This window comes from Eubalaena glacialis, chromosome 6 (genome assembly GCF_028564815.1).
Source record: "Eubalaena glacialis isolate mEubGla1 chromosome 6, mEubGla1.1.hap2.+ XY, whole genome shotgun sequence".
NCBI lineage: Eukaryota > Metazoa > Chordata > Mammalia > Artiodactyla > Balaenidae > Eubalaena > Eubalaena glacialis.
In genome coordinates this window covers 82,151,490-82,169,175 of record NC_083721.1, presented here as the reverse complement: position 1 = coordinate 82,169,175, position 17,686 = coordinate 82,151,490, and the positions used below count along the sequence as shown (strand labels likewise).

The 17,686-nt window shown below is 38.5% G+C and overlaps 1 protein-coding gene across 4 annotated transcripts; it reads right to left on the bottom strand.

The window, feature by feature from the left end:
• Positions 1-4: 4 nt before the first annotated feature.
• TBCCD1 (TBCC domain containing 1) lies at positions 5-17,686 on the bottom strand. 4 transcript variants are annotated; one of them, XM_061193301.1, is made up of 7 exons: positions 17,623-17,686; positions 14,963-15,341; positions 10,633-10,788; positions 7,276-7,642; positions 5,287-5,473; positions 4,647-5,144; positions 5-134 (listed from the first exon to the last, which is right to left on the bottom strand). In XM_061193301.1, exons 2-7 carry the CDS (start codon positions 15,296-15,298, stop codon positions 5-7), a joined length of 1,674 nt encoding a protein of 557 aa, XP_061049284.1. In that variant the 5' UTR covers positions 15,299-15,341; positions 17,623-17,686. The 4 variants fall into 4 exon arrangements, with proteins under 4 accessions (XP_061049284.1, XP_061049288.1, XP_061049286.1 ...); XM_061193305.1 differs by having other exon boundaries at positions 14,963-15,056; positions 17,623-17,676; XM_061193303.1 differs by lacking the exon at positions 17,623-17,686 and adding an exon at positions 17,390-17,468.

The following is a 17,686-nucleotide window of genomic DNA, read 5'->3' as shown; positions in this document are numbered from 1 at the left end:
AGTCTTATCCTGCTGCTTGTTTGGAGCCTGCTGCAGGGGGCACAAGACTGTCCAGCTGCTGACGATGTCCTGTATTAATCAACCACTCATAAAACTTGTTTTCCACAAGTACCTGGAACTGCTTCCTTTGATCCCTAAAATTGCAAAAAGAATGTAGCAATACTAATTCATATTATTTTTACTTCAAGTGATTATAAAATACTTTAATGGGATAAATGTTAAATTATTTCTAGTTATCCATTTGTTCTCTCTGAATAACTGCTCTGTTCAGTTCTATACACTGAATCATCACCACCACCACCAAAAAAAAGATTGGTCAGATACAATTCCCTCTTTGTAAAAACTTATCAGTAATTATATATTTTGTTCTACTGTGGTTATTCACTCAACAGATATTTACTGAGGACCAAGTGATGCTGGGTAGTGTTCTGACTGATGAGGATAAATGTGTAAAGAGAAGAGAAATGGCCTCTGTCCGGGCAGGTTTGCACTGCATGATTCTAGAGGGCGCCATTCACATTGTGACCTATGTAGTCTGTGCTCCTTGTGGACTGAATATTCTAGTAGGGGAGATAGGTAATAAATAAAATAAATATGTATATGAACTTAAGTAGTTATAAGTGCCTTGGAGAAAAATAGAGCAGAGTAGGGAAATCAAGAGTATTTGGAATGCTAATTTAGAAGAAGGATGGACAGAAGCCTAAGATGACACGTAAGCAGAGATCTGAATGCAGTGATGGATTAAGCAAAATAAATATCTGGAGAACTTTCCAGGCAGAGGAAACAAAAAGTGCAAAGGCTCTAAAGTGAGAGAATATTTAACATGTTCAGGATAAGCAAGAGAAGAAAAGCTCCTGACAGCCAGGAGCTAGCTTGGCACCATCAGCTAGGCCTAGGTGTAGCTGGGATCTGGCCTGCTGCTCTTCCTGTTGAACGTAAATAATCCCATAGCACACCAACAGGAGACAAGGCCACTATGGGACAATGCTAGATCAAGGCAAAAATAAACTCATTCCATAATCATATCTCAGGTCCAGACAAAAAACAAAACCATTTTGTGGTCCACACCACAAAAATGACCGAGCATCACCCTTTCCTGGCTAATGAGTGACTGCTGTTTCTTTACAATTATAGTTTTAGCCCCTTTATTCCTCTCCTCTGTAATATAAAAATTATTACAATACCAAATCATAGAATTACCCTCACTTCCAGATTGCATCCAACCCACAACAAAACCTTGCTTCCTACACCCCTCCCCCAAATCACCTAGCACAGCCAAAATACAATTACCAGTTCTTTTAAACACGCTTTTATGGAGATGAAACTAGTTCTCTCCCTCCTTGTAATGAGTAATAAAATCCAACTTTATTCTACAGATACGTTCCTGGTGGTGTTTGGCTGGACGGCAATGACTAAGTAACACTGTAGTATGGTGGGAGGGAAGTGAATGGGAAAAGAATGGCAGAAAACGAGGCAGAGAGGGCCTGGTAGGTACTGTGAAGGTTTTATATTTTATTCCAAGTATGATGGGGACCCATTAGAGGGGACAGAGCAGGGAAATGACATCATCTAATCACTTTAAAAGGATCGTGTTGGCAGTTTCTTTTCAAATTATTCAATAATTCTTCTGTCCTCCCATGTTCCCAAAGTTAAATTGCATGCTTTTGCTGGTCTCTAGTGTTATCATGGATCTCATCACTTGAATATGCTATGATTCAGAGTCAATATTTATTAAATGCTTACCACATTCCAGATTCCACACATGTGTATAAGCTTTTCATATGTGTAAGAAAATCTAGCCATCTAAATACTAGCAGCATCCAAACAACAGAATTGCTTTAAAAGAACGTTCTTCCAATGATCCATTTTTATATCACATCGGTATAATGATTATATTATATATGACAATAGTTCACAGAAAACAGTAACGACACTAAGAACCCAGGTTCTGGAACCAGGCTGACTAGGTGTGAATCCTGGCTCCTGTGTGACTTCGGATAAATTACTTAAATCTCTCGGTTCCTCAGTTTCCTCATCTGTGATAGGGAACTATTAGGAAGAATAAATGAGTTAATACATAGAAGGTGCTTAGAACAGTACTTGGCACATAGTAAGTGCTCAATACATATTACCTATTATTATGGTCATCAGCACTATTCTGCTAAATTGAGAATGACTGTAGTATTAGTATCCTGGTGGCTCAATCCATGAGATACAAACCAGGTGGAATGTTTGTAACAGATAACAGCAGTATTACTACAGTGGATTCCCAGGTAAAGCATGAGTTGTGACTGTTATTGATGTTTATATTTTTGGCAGGTAGCAACTGTTTTAAAGAACCTAAATGCAACTATGTAATTATATATTATATACCTGCTTCCTTAATCCATATGCCACAAGAATGCATCCAGAAAATACCATGGCTGGATCAAGTCTTTTTTCAACAATTTCTCTTACAATGAAGCTAATTCTAACAGGGCAGGTCTCAGATATTGTGGGTAAACAATCTCACCCAGAAGATGTGTCTCACAAACTCATCACTAAGCAGGGTGCCTTACACTCACATTACTATACACGGTACAGCACACACCACTACAGTGTCTTACACACACATCGTTACTATAAGTTATCTTATTAAACTTTTATATCAATCTCATCAGGTAGAAAATATACTTTATATATGATATAGCTAAGAGCTAGACAGGTCAGATGACACATTCAATGTCACACAATAAGTGGCACGATCTGTACTAATTCCTGAGTCAGAGTACTTTCCACTACAATATAGACACAGCTATCCAAAGAACAACACTAATTTTAACATCTAATAAAACCAAGACATCTAATTAAAATAAGCATTTTTACTTACACATCAAATCACAGTTCTGGATCATCAGAAATAGAAACATTTTTAGGATGGCTAATCTTCCAAGATAATGACAACCAGAAGAAACAACAACAAACAAAAAGACTGATACCAAGCAAATGGAATCCAATTATTAAAGTAATAGTTTTTCTAAGTCTCAAGGACCAAGACATTATCAGAATATAGGACATTTCATGTAAATATTCTCCAAAAGAACTTGATACCCTTTTCTCAAACTAGCTCCAGCTCCCAAATGGACAATGCTGTAGAAGAAGCACCCCTCCATCTTTCAGTACTATGTTTCCTCTCCTAATATCTCTAACAAATAAAATTTAATTAAATACCAAAATACTTGTATAGACAATAATTACTTATTCTGAACATCCACTACTTTTAAGTTGTACATGTTATTCTGTCCAGAAGAAAACTGATCAAATGTTTCTAAACTGGGCTCCAATTTTTGAAGTCATCTTTAATTTTCTTGTCTTTTTTACAAAATCTTGCACCAAGTCCAGCCTCCTGTCAAAGTATTTCTGGTCTCCACCCCCATCGTCTCCACTCTAGTCCAGTTTCTTAGTCTAGAATATTGTAATATCACCCTGACTTCCCTCTTTCAGATCTAAGCAGAGGATCTTCATATGTGCCAATCACATTTTTTAATCTGCCATAGCATCTAATAAAGTGGTTTGCATATTGTAGGCATTCTATAAATGTTCCTGAATAAATGAAATGGCTTTCATTCCATTGTTCAAAACCCTTTTATGGCTCCTATTACTTAATTCCACTTAAATCTAACCTTTATTGCCTGATATTCAAGATTCTACATAATCTGGCTCAATCTACCCATCCAGGTTTAAATATCATTATCCATATCCAGAATCTTGTTTCAGCAACTGATTTCCAGGATACCTGAAGTCTGCTTCTGCTTCCACATCTGCTCCTCTAGTGCTGTTAAAAGTATTCTGCCCAACCCTCACTTCTTCTCCAAACTCTGCTCATTTTTCAAGGTCCAACACAAATTCTAGTTTCTCCATAAATCTCTGACCACCCACACTGATGTTTTCTGAATCTTTACATATGGTTTATATATAGCGTGTCCCTGGCTTCCAGAGTTCAGAGATCAAAACCCTTGAAATAAAATTTTGTGGTGGACATAATAAACTATAACCATCTACTATCACAAGCATGTTATTAAAAATAAAATATTTTAGTACCCCCAAAGTAAAAAGTAATTTCAGAATAAAAGACAGTATTCTAAATTGACTAAATTTAGCATTATTTTAAAACTGTATTTATTTTTCACATTTTACCATGGATTAGGAAAACTCTGACAAAAACTGGCATTAGTCCATGGACCAGCATTAGGAGTCCACCCTTGCAAGTCTGCCTGTGGAGTGGTGGAGCCAGGAAACCTGTATTTTCAACAAGCTCTTTGCATGATCCTGATGCACAATGCAGTTTGAGAACCACTAGTATAGTGCAGAGAGGTAAATTAAAAACTAAAACCAATCCATTTATGATTGACCTTATATATGATCTTTCATTCATTTAAGTCTTACATCTGCCAGTTAAACTTAAGCTACTTAAAAGAAAGGAGTCTAATACTTGAGTATCCACTTGCTCCCATCCCCCAACCAAACTGTGCCTGGAATACTGACTTTAGTGAAAGATACACTATGTCTTTTTGATTTCTTTAGCACAATTATAAACATGTACAGATTAATTTGCTTTCCCATGGAGTTTTACATAAGACAAATTACTACTTTTAGAAAACACTCACTTTGTCAAACGAGCCTCCTTCACAGTTTTCTGCCAGGTCTGTATCTTTTTCTCTCTTTGGCCCAGTGCTTTCTGATATGCAGATGGAAGACCCCCAGGTATCTCTGTTGTGTCCCCTTCCATTTCAAAGGGAATAATAAACACATAGAATTCACACGGTGCTAAGAGTCGGAAGACACTTGTGCTGCTGTTCTCTCTGCACACAATTATGGGATTATCCCAATAGTTAGGCACTGTAGCAAGGCCAGTCCTGGCCATGTGGTCCTCCAGCATTGGGTAATGGGTATGAAAGGGGGCAAAAGTTACTCTCTGGTTCCCAGAGAGAATAAGTGGGCGTGTAGGCGTCAGAATGTGAAAGATGCAACCTGTTGTAGAAGAGATGGACAGACGATGGCAAACAGCAATGACTTTAACATTGTCACAGCTGTGGAGATGAAGAGCAGTCTGTACAGGGCCCAGGATGAAGGTGCTATTCCTGCACTTCTCAATTGTCACAGATCTGAAAAATGAGGTAAATTCCTCTGAATAAGAATACGATAAAAAATATCTGACTACAATATTATTCTCTGATGGCAAATAAAAGGACAAATCCTGGTCCAAAGAAAACGTCACAACATCAAAACACTATGAAGACTGCTTACCGTAAGGGAGACAGCAGATATACAAAAGTCTCGTTGCAACGATGAATCTTTACATGTGCCCCCACCAGAGTATCTGAGCTCTTGGCCAATGTCTGCTTGTAAACCTGGCTCATCACCACCAGGCGGTGCATCCTAGGGGCCACGTGAGTATTACAAGCAATCTTAGCTCTTTTGGTCGTCCCTTCAACTATTTAAGAAAAATATAAATAAATGAGATTGTTTCAAAGAAAAACAATCAACCATACGAGGTTACACATGTCTACATGTATACATGTCTAAAATTAGACCCATGTGAGGTTTAAAAAAATGTTAGATTTGGGTGTTGGGTATGCTATATTATTCTCTGTGCTTTTCTGTATATTTGCAATATTTCAAATTTTTTTGTTTTAAAAAAAAGGTTAAACCTACAATCCATTCAACATTGCCTATAGATCTAAGATTTTTTCATGTCTACCCTTTAACTTAAGTAATGCGCCTAAGGCCATATGGCTAGTAAGTGGCAGAGCTGGCCCAACTCAAATAGTATCTTCTCCAACCAGCCTTAATTTATCATCCCAACTCTTAAATAATCTCTTTAAATTGCCAGAATACTAATTCTGAACCCCTCCTAAGTTACTTACCACATCATTCCATGAATTGTATTTGGGTTCACATCTTTACTCCCAGGATCATTACTAACTGAGAGCACATCTTCCTGTCGAACATGGTGCCTTAAACACAAACTCACCCTCAAGAAATCTGTGCAGGCTGACCTCCTAACACATTCCCACCATTACATCATTGCCTTCTCAGACTGTACTTCCCAGAAAACCATCAGGATACCCTTGTAAAGAAAATTGGCCAAATGTGGAGAGGTCACATAGTATGCTATTCTTCTTTTAAAACAATTCTTATTTTTTCCTTTTATTAGAAAAGTAATATATGGCTACTGTAGAAAAATTTTAAATACTAGTAGTAAAACAAGATAAAAATTATTTGTAATCCTACTATCTAACATGTTTTTGTATAATCCTAAAAGGTCAGATGTCCTTTTTCCTCCAGTGCCTACCCTAACAACATTTAAAAACTTACTTATATTCTTTTACCAACATCAAGAATTATGTAGTATCTCCTGTATATTTGTAGGAGCCTTACATATCTGAGAATCTGAGCTCACGCTAGAGCAATAGCTTGGTTGCATATAAAATACTTGGATCACTGTAGATGTTGCTCAACCATTTTCTGGTTTTCAGAATTATAAACATTTGATACGAAACTGATTTTTTTTTTTTACATTTGCACGGAAACTATTTTTTCTTTACCTTTGAAACTCAGAGATTGTGGAAGTATATTCTAGTGTTTTCCCATTAATTTTGCTTGGCCTTAGTACAGGTACCTACTTCTCTTTAAACATCTATCTGGGCCCCTCTTCTCTTAAAACTTATACCTGGGCCCGAAGAAGTCATACAGTACCTGAACCTATCCCTTTAGCCATCACTGGACTATCAGGAATAGATACATTTGCAACCAAAGCGTAATTCTCTCTACTATTTATTTAAATTTCCAATTTAGAAATAGCTAGTCTGCTTGTGTCTGTGTAGCTAAAAAAGAACCTCATCTTTACACCAACTCTATGAGGTTGTAACTATGGAATGGCCAGTTTCTGGTAAGGTGCATAGACAATAGGAAAGCTTCAAGCAAATGAGCATATGAGAGTGAGAGGGGAAAAAGAGTCAGAAAAGAGAAGAGCAGAGCAAAGAAAAGGACCGACCGAAGTTGGAGTTTCTACTAACTGCAACCAAAACAACCTGGACTAATAAATCAACTCTCTCAGACTGTGGCAGCCTTGAGAAAAAGTCATATACAAAAGAGATGTTCCCTTTTTCTGTTTTATAGTAGCAATATTTTTTAGGTCTTCCACAAAAGACATGTGATCGTTAATACACCAGAAAACACTAGGTTCCTTAACCTGTCATTCAATTTAATATAGATTAAAATATTAATAAATACCTTGGTGAGCCCAAGCCAATTTCTTCCCAGACTTGAGGCAAGCAGATGTACCAAATGGATTCCCAGTTAAACAGGCTCTCAACCAGGCTTCCAGCTTGTAGAAAGAAAAGGCCTTAGAGGTCTTTGAGAAGCCACTTTCTGCATGCAGTGGTTGCCACAGTGCAAGTTCATAAAGTGGATATATCTTCCTGGCTCCACTCACTGTACCTTCAATAAGAAAGCTGAGTGCTACAACAGCTTCTCGAGAGACTAGACTATTATGGGTCGAATGAAATGATGCAGTGAGTTGTTCTGGATCTACAAGCAGTTCAAGGAGATCTGACAGATGATCACAGACAAAAGCTTGGTGACTGTAATCATTCCAGTTCTAAAAAATATCAAAAGAAAGCACTTTTAACAGAACAATGAGATTGAAACTCATTGTTTCAACAGAACAGTAAGACCTGAGACTTTTATATTTTAATTATTTTGTATTTATACTTTGCCTCATCCTCCCAAAAGCATTTAAAGTGGCTATATAAACCTTATAAAGATTTTCTGTGCACGTAATAGGTATAAACAGATTCTCTCTCTACCTTAGATAATTCAAAAGTAATACTAGTAGCTAACCCTCAGTGTGTGCCAAGCACTGTTATACAAAATTTAACATATTTAAAACTAGCAACAGTCTTAGGATAGATGCTATTACCATGCCCATTCTACAGATGAAGAAATGGAGATACAAAAAGGTTAAGAAACTTGTCCAAGGTCACACCGCTAGTATTAAATAGTCTAAAAGTTTCAGATCAAACATAAAAATAACCACCTCAGACATTCATTTCATGAAGCACTAGGTTTCTTTTTAATTTACCTTCTCAAATTACAGAAGGAATTTCAAAATCTAATAAAACAAGGCAACTGATCTTACAGTAACCAGATTTAAGAGAAGTTATAACCTTGGGGGCTTCCCTGGTGGTGCAGTGGTTAAGAATCCGCCTGCCAATGCAGGGGACACGGGTTCGAGCCCTGGTCCGGGAAGATCCCACATGCCGTGAAGCAACTAAGCCCGTGCACCACAACTACTGAGCCTGCGCTCTAGAGCCCGTGAGCCACAACTACTGAGCCTGCGTGCTGCAACTACTGAAGCCCGTGTGCCTAGAGCCTGTGCTCTGCAACAAGAGAAGCCACCACAATGAGAAGCCCACGCACAGCAATGAAGAGTAGCCCCGCTCGCCGCAACCAGAGAAAGCCTGCGCGCAGCGACGAGACCCAACGCAGCCAAAAATAAATATAAATAAAATAAATAAATTTTTAAAAAAAGAGAAGTTATAACCTTGGGAATAAGCTTTGAGTTGGCAGACGTACCAATAACTTGGCTTATTCATTTGACAGATATGTGATATGACCAGTGTTACGTGATGAATTATGCAAACTAAATAAGACATAGTTCCTGTCCTCAAGGAATTCAGCAACTATGTAGTGAAATGACAATATAAACAAATAACTATAACACAATGGGATGAGACCTATAGCAGAGATCTGTAAGATGTTCTATGAGCATGAAAAGAACAAAGAACTCCATTTGGGGAAAACAAATCTTAGTGGAGCGCTGTTTGAATAGATTCTTGATCGACGCCGGTAGTTATGCAAACAGATCAGGGAAAAAAGCATTCTAGGCCTAGGGAACGGCAACCAAAGGCCCATAGGAGTAAAATCACCTGCTGTGTTCAGAGAAATGGAAGTTCTGGGTGGGGTGTAGGTGGGTGTAGGGAGCATGCTGGGAAGTGGCAGGTAAAGGTAAAATGGTAGGCAGGGACCATTCACGAAAGGCTCTGTATGAAATACTAAGATATCTGGACTTTATTTTGTGTGCCAGAGACAAAATAAACTATTTCGTAAATAGCTACACCATTTTTCTCTTTAATAAACTCTCATCTGGACGCCAAAGAGCATTTCAAAGCAGAGCTGTCCACAGCCTCACCTGCTCTTCCTCCCTCTTGCTGCATCTCCCTCCCCCACGGTAAGTAGGCCTAAGAAGGCTCCAAACAGTACAAGATGAAAACAACAATGACAATGAGAATTCACTGATGGAGTTCTGACAGGAGATGGATACAACGGATCTGTATTTTAGAAAGTCCAGTGTAGTAGATGGGCTATAGATTAAAAGCAGGGTGACCAAGTAGGATCTAATTATAGAAATCAAAGCAAAAAAAAAAAAAGAAAAATGACATTAGGGCCTATATAGCGGAAGAAGAAGGATAATTTTTTTTTGGCTGCACCTCGAGGCTTGCAGGATCTTAGTTCCCTGACCAGGGATCGAACCCAGGCCCCCGGCAGTGAGAGCACCGAGTCCCAACCACTGGACCGCCAGGGAATTCCCAAAAAAAGGACAAAATTTTAAAGAGTTATTTTGAAGGCAGAATCAGTAAGACTTGACAACTAACTAGGTATGGGTGGTGATAGAGAGAGCATGGGTGGCTGGTGGTAACTTTCACTGGAACGGGGAATACAAGATAATTCAAGTGAAGGGAGATTCTATTGTAGGGACATACAGTCATCTCCCAAACTGAAGTACAGGGAGACCTCATCAGAACTGGAACTGGAAAGCCATCTTGAACCTGGTTCTCTCTCAGGTCTCTCTGCATGTTTGTTCCATTCTCTTCTTTTTCTCAGAGTTGCTAATCCCTCATAACTCCAGGTCACTCACAGATGTGGTAGCTATTCTGGTCCCAATGCCACATGAGCTACCAGCAAATACCTATCACCAACTGGGTAATTTCTTCAATCCCTGGGGTACTGATTGGGCCAGATCATCATTTCAAATCAGACCAATTTCAAATACATACCTAGGAATGGGTTATGCTAGTCAAGTGTCCATCCCTGGTCCAATCAGTTGCTGGGAGAGGTCATGCAAGAGCACAAACTAAAGTCACCATATACTGGTGCTTACGATACAACAAGTCTCGTGCTATATATTACTGAATTCTCACAGCCATTCAGAAATAAGCATTATCATCTCCATTTACAGAAAAGAAGCCAAGCTAGAGAAGTTAACTGAGTTGCCTACAATCATGCGAAATCAAATTCATTAACATTTGCAAAAATGGGAATGCTAGTAAGAGTAGAGTGAACGATTTGCCTGAAAATTATCTAAGTGATTTTTGTGTCGTTGAAGGAACTGAAATCAGTTCTCTATCTTGATTAAGACTGCACATATTGATTTTGTTTTATAATTAGGAAAAGAAAGAAAAAACAAAACAAATCAAGCCAACAAATCTCTGGCTTATATAAGTAATTCAAAGTAATTTTTAATGAAGGCAAACTGTCTCCCTCACAAATTGTCTCTTTCAGAGAAAGAGATCATAATTTAAACAGTACCTTATTATGACAACTGGATTTTTCAGTCAGGTCAGGAGACTGCGATCTGTGTCTGGGACTAGGCCACTCTTCTCCAATCAAAGATGTCCTCAGGGAGACCTTGTTTAACTGTTGTATATATAAGAAGAGCAGAAACTGTAGGGTGTCCACTGAAAGCTGTCCAAGAAGAAAATAAATGATGAACACATGTCTTAAAACAACATCAACCACTATTAGATATAGTAACTAAGTAGACATAGTAAAAGAAATTCACAACAGTGTGCTGATCCTAAGAAGACAAATGTGGAAATGTTGCTAGCATTGGATATGTATGTCTCTGATACCCAGATGTAAGAGTTTCTAAAACTAATTAAACTGGAGTCACTTACTTTCTCAGAAAGCTATGTAGCATCTATGGCCATAGTCATTCTCTCCCAAAACTGATGAAGTGGAAAGGATGAAGTACATACTTTTTTAAAGTATATTATTTCAGAAGTTTAAAATTACAGTTAAAAAAAAAAAACTTAGTAATCTGAATGAACAAATAGATGAAAGAAAGGAAGAAGGAAATTTAATCAAGACACAGAGGTTAGTTTAACCTGATCACAAACTTATCAAGAAAGTTCAGGATATCAGTGCAACACCTGAAATTGTACGTAATTTTTTGGTGCATATGCATTTTGTGGGGGAGTAGGCCTCAGGTTCTCATCAAATTCTTAAAAGGATGTTTGACGTAAAAGAAAAATACTACTGGTCTGACAGATGTTAAGTTATTTCTTATTTGAAGAAGGGTGTGGTTTGAAGCTCAGGATTTGAAGCTCATGATTATCCTCATATACCCATTCCCATACACATACAAGAGAGGCAAAAAAGTGAAGTAATACATCTGGGACTACAGCTGTATTCACCCTGACTCCCAACATGGCTAAAAATCAGTATGCCTAGGGAACTTAAAAATATGGATTCTCAGGATCACCTAAACCTACCAATTCAATCAGCTGTCAATGTGGAACCTCATGAATCTATATATTAAAAAAAATTTTTACTTTCTTAATTAAACTTTTTGAGGTAACTGCAGTTTCACATGCAGCTGCAAGAACAGAGAGATCCCATGTACTTTTTATCCAGTTTCCCATCTTGTAAAACTATCATACAACAGCACAGCCAGGGTATTGACACGGATACAGTCAGGGTACAGAACACTTTCATCCACGCAAGGTTCCTTCATGTTGCCCTTTTATAGTCTTTTATTCATGTGGCAATCCAACACAGGGCATCTGGTTGGATGAGTCTCTAGGCTGCTGTCATCTAAGCAATGACTCAGGGATCTAGGCATCTTCTGTCTTTTGGAGCCACTATTATACTAGTGGCTCCACTTCCCACCCTACCTCACCCCTTCTTTAGCCCCTAACCACTTATCTGTTCTCTATCTCCATAATTTTGTCATTTCAAGAATGTTACATAAATGGGATCATATAGTATGTCACCTCTTGGGATTGACTTTTTTCACTCAACGTAATTCCCTGATTTTATACATACTTCTATTTAACAATTATTTGTTATATTATCATTATTCCTTAATATACCTGCCTCTCCATGAGACTGTAATATCTTTCTCTTTTTCATTTTTATATTCCTAGTAACTAGCATAGAAACTAGTACACAGTAAGCACTCAAAAAAATTGGAGCTTCTTGAAGGTTTTATTCATCTCTGTATATACAGCACCCACTACTGTACCTAGCACATAGTAGGCACTCAATAAATGTTTAATTAATGAAAACTATAATGCCCTTCTCCTCCTGGTTGCTTGCCAAACTTTTTTTCAATCTCCAAAACCTTGTTTAGATATTATACCATGTGGTAGAGACTGGCTAGATGCTAACGAAATGCCTTTCCTTCCTGAGCACACAATTAGATGGCATTTCCCAGCCTCCTTTGAAGTTGCATATGGCATAATTGGGTTAGTCAATGGAATGTGGGTGGGTTTACATATACCGCTTTTAAGCCTCCCGAAAACTATCCCAAAAAATGGAAGTGAAGGACTCAGGCCCTAGTGGGAATGGCTGTGGCAAACTGTATTTTATTTGCAATTGTTCACTTCCTCATCCTCCAAGAGGCTTACACGGCCCTTCCCATGGCCATGGGATTTCCCTGCCTCCTGTGAGGTAGTTTACCTCCCATCTTATTAATTTCAGGCATGGACATGTGACAAAGCTTTTGGCCAATAGAACAAAAGTAGTTGTAGTTTATGTCACATCTGAGCAAAAGTTTTAAGAGGCATCAAGACTTTTCTCCTGTTCTGTTGCTCTTCCCTTCTATCCCAAGAATAGACATGACCTACACAGAAGCTGTTTCTTCAGCCTGAGTCTCCAAATGGGCAGACACATAGAGCCACAGCCTGGAAAAGAGCCATAGCTAAGGTGCAGTCTAACTGTAAAATAAGCAAGAAATAAACCTTAGTTACTGTAAGCCACTGAAATTTCATTTTTGTTTGCTTTTAACCTAGTATAACAGTGGCTCCAAAAGACAGAAGATGCCTAGATCCCTGAGTCATTGCTTAGATGACAGCAGCCTAGAGACTCGTCCAACCAGATGCCCTATGTTGGACTGCTACATGAATAAGAAATAAACTGTTATTGCACCAAGCCACTAAAATGCTGGGATCACCTGTTACTGTAATAGCCTACCCTGATTAATATACTTTCTCTGTGAAGTCTTTCCTTATCACCAGAATTAATCATTCTCTTCTCTATTCTATTTCTGTACTTTATGCATACTTTTATTGTACATTCCATACTATTAAATAGCACTTTTTAAACTATAGTCGATTTACAATCTTGTGTTAGCTTCAGGTGTACAGCAAAGTGATTAGGTTATACATATATACATATGTAATATATCTATATTCTTCTTTTGATTCTTTTCCATTATAGTGTATTACAAGATATTGAATATAGTTCCCTGTGCTATACAGCAGATCCTTGTTGTTTATCTATTTTATATATGGTAGTTTGCATCTGTTAACCCCATACTCCTAAATTATCACTCCCCCTCTTCCCCTTTGGTAACCACAAGTTTGTTTTCTATGTCTGTGAGTCTGTTTTGGTTTTGTAAATAAGTTCATTTGTACTATTTTTTAGATCCACATATAAGAGATATCATATAATATTTGTCTTTCTCTGTCTTACTTCACTTAGTATGATAATCTTTAGGTCCATCCATGTTGCTGCAAATGGCATTATTTCATTCTTTTTTATGGCTGAGTAATATTCCATTATATATATATACATATATATATCACATATATATATCAAAATATATCACATCTTCTTTATCCATTCATCTGTTAATGGACACTTAGGTTGCTTCCATGTCTTGGCTATTGTAAACACGCTGCTGTGAACATTGGGGTGTATGCATCTTTTCAAATTAGAGTTTTCTTTGGATATATGCCCAGGAGTAGGATTGCAGGATCATATGGTAGCTTTATTTTTAGTTTTTTAAGGAACCTCCATACTGTTTTCCATAGTGGCTGCACCAATTTACATTCCCGCCAGCAGTGTAGGAGGGTAACCTCTTCTCTACACCCTCTCCAGCATTTATTATTTGTAGACTTTTTGATGATAGCCATTCTGAACAGTGTGAGGTAATACCTCAATATGGGTTTCTTTCTTATTGGAGCATAGTTGATTTACACTGTTGTGTTAGTTTCTGCTGTACAACACAGTGAATCAGTTATACATATACATATATCCACTCTTTTTTAGATTCTTTTCCCATATAGGTCATTACAGAGTACTGAGTAGAGTTCAGTGTGGTTTTGATTTGCACTTCTCTAATAATTAGCGATGTTGAGCATCTTTTCATGTGCCTGTCAGCCATCTGTATGTCTTCTTTGGAGAAACGTCTATTAAATAGCACTTTTTTACACACCAGCTTCCCCTACTAGTCTATGAGCTCCATGAGGTCAGAGCTGCTGTTCGAATCATCTTTGAATCTCAGCATATAGCAGACGCTCACTTAAAAAGAGTCAGGTGCTCGGACCGTAACATGTCAGCAGTTCATAAACACTCATGTACCTCAACAGTTTTAATGTCAATGAAAATATTTCCCTCTTCCAATTACAGGGCTTCTATAACATTACTGCTTTAAAAATAAGTGAATAAGGATTGCTAAGTAAGGACTAATTCACTAAATATTGCCAAACTGGAACTGCTAAAACTTAAATGGTGCTTTGGCATCACGTGGTCATTAAAACCTTACTGCACACTGTACAGCTAGTACAAAAATTTTAAATAGTTTATTTCCCTAAGTAATTAAACACACATACATGTACACATAAATCCATACCTGATTTCTTTGCTTTTCGACTTCATCCTCAGACATGCAGTTGGACAGAATCTCAGACCATTCCAGGCGCTCCTTCGGTGTCTTCACTGCAAGACTATCAAATATTTCAAAGTAAAGCCATGCCAGATCCTTAGCCAACTGCAGCTTTCCACATGCAATGTGCCTCCATGTAGACCAGGACAGGCGTGGGTAACCTCCCTCTGTGGCCCGGGTTCGCACATAGGTGGATATCTTCCTGAGATAGTGAAGACTGAACTTGGATGGAGGGGGGACCTGCAAGGCGCCCACTATAAAGGGTTCTGCTTTCACCCAGAGGAGAACTCCGGACTGATCCATATTATCTCTAAGGACATCTGTGTGAAAAGGCTTCTTTGCATACCTAGGAAACAAAGTTTCTTCACAAACTAATTCGAAATAAAACTCATTTACACATTTTCATGTAAGGTGACCCTTCCCTTAACTGTTTTTAAATGTACTATGTCAATTTAAAAAGTGGATCTAGCTCATCAAACAAAAGCAGAATAGATTTTTGGTCAGATCTCATTATAATCTATTTGAGCAAGAAAAATATTGTGATAAAACAAAACTATCTCACTTGAGTTGTTCGAAGTGGTTGTTCTAGGAAGAGTGTGTAAACGCATGAGGTATGAGATAGATGCCTGCTCAGGACAAAGAAAAGAAGAAATGGGAAAGAGCCATCCTATCACCATCAGAAATCTTGCTCTATCCTGAGGGGACACACTAGTCAAAATAAGGGAATAAAATTTCAAAGTCCAATCACTTACACATAGAGGATGACCGATTAAAGATCTGGACGTGTTAGCTGACCATATGAGCTCAATATGAAGCACTAGCACAGGGTGGCAGACAAGAATGCTCAGGTAAATGTAGGCTGCACAAATAGATCAAGGAAAGTCAAAGCATCTTTAGTCTCTATAACAGTGAACCTGCTCTGGCATATTCTACTGTCCTTAGTTCAGATGCAATATTTTTAGATTTTGTTTGTTCATTGTTTGTTATAACAACAATACATGATTTTTATGAAATATTTGTTAAATATCTAAAAATATAAGGGGAGGAAATCATCCACAGTCCCACCACCAAAGGGAAACTAGCTAATATTTTACTGTACTTCCTTCCTGTCTTTTTTTCTACACAGGTTAGATATTAGTTTTTGAATTGTCATAGTTGTGATAATACTATATATTCTGTATTATTTTGTAATACAATTCTGTCTTATTTTTAAAGCTTAATAGCACTCTAAATAAATGTACCCCAGTTTATTCAACTGTTCTATCTTCAGACATTTTGTAGGTTTAAAATTTTTCACAAAAACAAGATAGGCAAAATATTGATCATTGTTGAAGCTGGATGATGAATACATGGGGGTTCACTTACCTATTCTACTTTTGTGTATGCTAAAATTTTCCACTAAAAAATGTTTAAATGTTTTCACTTTTATAAATAATGCTATAATTACCATCTTTCTGCATATTTTCTGCATTATGATTAATTCCCAGAGAAAATTTTCAGATGTGCATTTGTGAAATGAAGTAACTGAGATTTCTGAAGCTCCTGACATATATTACCATTGCTTTCCAAAATGATTATATCAAATTGTTCCATCAATTTGATTATATCAAAATGTTTTATTGCTATTATGTTTTGCATTTGACTTTAAGAAAATTGTGCTTCTTTTGGGAATTCTCTGTTCAAAAAGTAATTGACATCAATTGAGTGCTTACTATGTGCCAGGTAGCATTCTAAGTATTTCATGTTCTTCACCTTTCATCCGCACAACCACCTGGAGATACATATGATTATCCCCATTTCCAGATGAGAAAACTGAGGCTTAGAAAAGTTAAGGGACTTACCCAAAGTCACATACTTGAGTTGGCAGAGCCCTGGATTAGAATTCAAGTCTGTCTGACTTGAGAACTGTGTTACTTACAAATGTATTTTAGGAACCCAGTTTTGGGAGAATCTGGAAAATAGGAGTGAATCCAGAAGAGAATTACCAGAATGACTGGCCTTAAATGGAAGGCCACCTAAGGACCAGGTGTAGGATCATGGAAGCATAAACCCAAAAGAAGGGTGTGAGAGGGTAGATGGCAGCTGTTTTCCAAATTGGGAATGGCTTAGCGTCCCTCTGAGTAACACCAGACGATGAAAGTTCTATGAGGAATATCTTAGTCCGCTCCAAAATGAAAATAGGCTGCTCTGTGAGGTACTGACCCCTGTCCCTAAAGTTAGCAATCAAAAGCCAGAACCTGGGGATGAACCCTCTATTCTAACCACGAAACTAGAGAGGGCTAAATTCGTAAACATAAACTGGGGCTCCTTCCCTCTTCAAAAGCTCCCCTGGGATGCACTGGGATCCGGCTTATTCAGGCAGGGAGACCGGCGTGAGGCCCAAGGCGGTCCTACCGAGGCTTCGCTGCCACCTCGTCCGCTCTCTGGGGTAGGACGCGGTCCAGGATGGGACTCTGGGTGGGCCGCCCGAGCGCGCCCCGATCGCACTTCGGGAACCGAGAAGCCCCAGCTGATAGGGTCCGTAGAGGACCCAAGACCTGGCGAGCGCGAAGGCGGCCTCCCCAGCCCCAGCCCGAAGCGTGACGGGCTCCTCCCTCCTTCCCCGGCGCCGGCCCGCGCGCGGTTACCTGCGAAGATAGGGGCCACCCGGCCGCACCTCCCAGCGCGCAGCCGCGCCTCGCCCGCCAGACC

Bases quoted from the DNA above. Each gene is read 5' to 3' on its own strand.
- TBCCD1 (XM_061193301.1), bottom strand. From the start codon at position 15,298: ATGGATCAGTCCGGAGTTCTCCTCTGGGTGAAAGCAGAACCCTTTATA. The intron at 10,789-14,962 runs GTATGGATTTAT...CTTCTTGGACAG, and splicing joins TCGAAAAGCAAAGAAATCAG to CTTTCAGTGGACACCCTACA. The intron at 135-4,646 runs GTGAGTGTTTTC...TTGCAATTTTAG, and splicing joins AAGGAGGCTCGTTTGACAAA to GGATCAAAGGAAGCAGTTCC.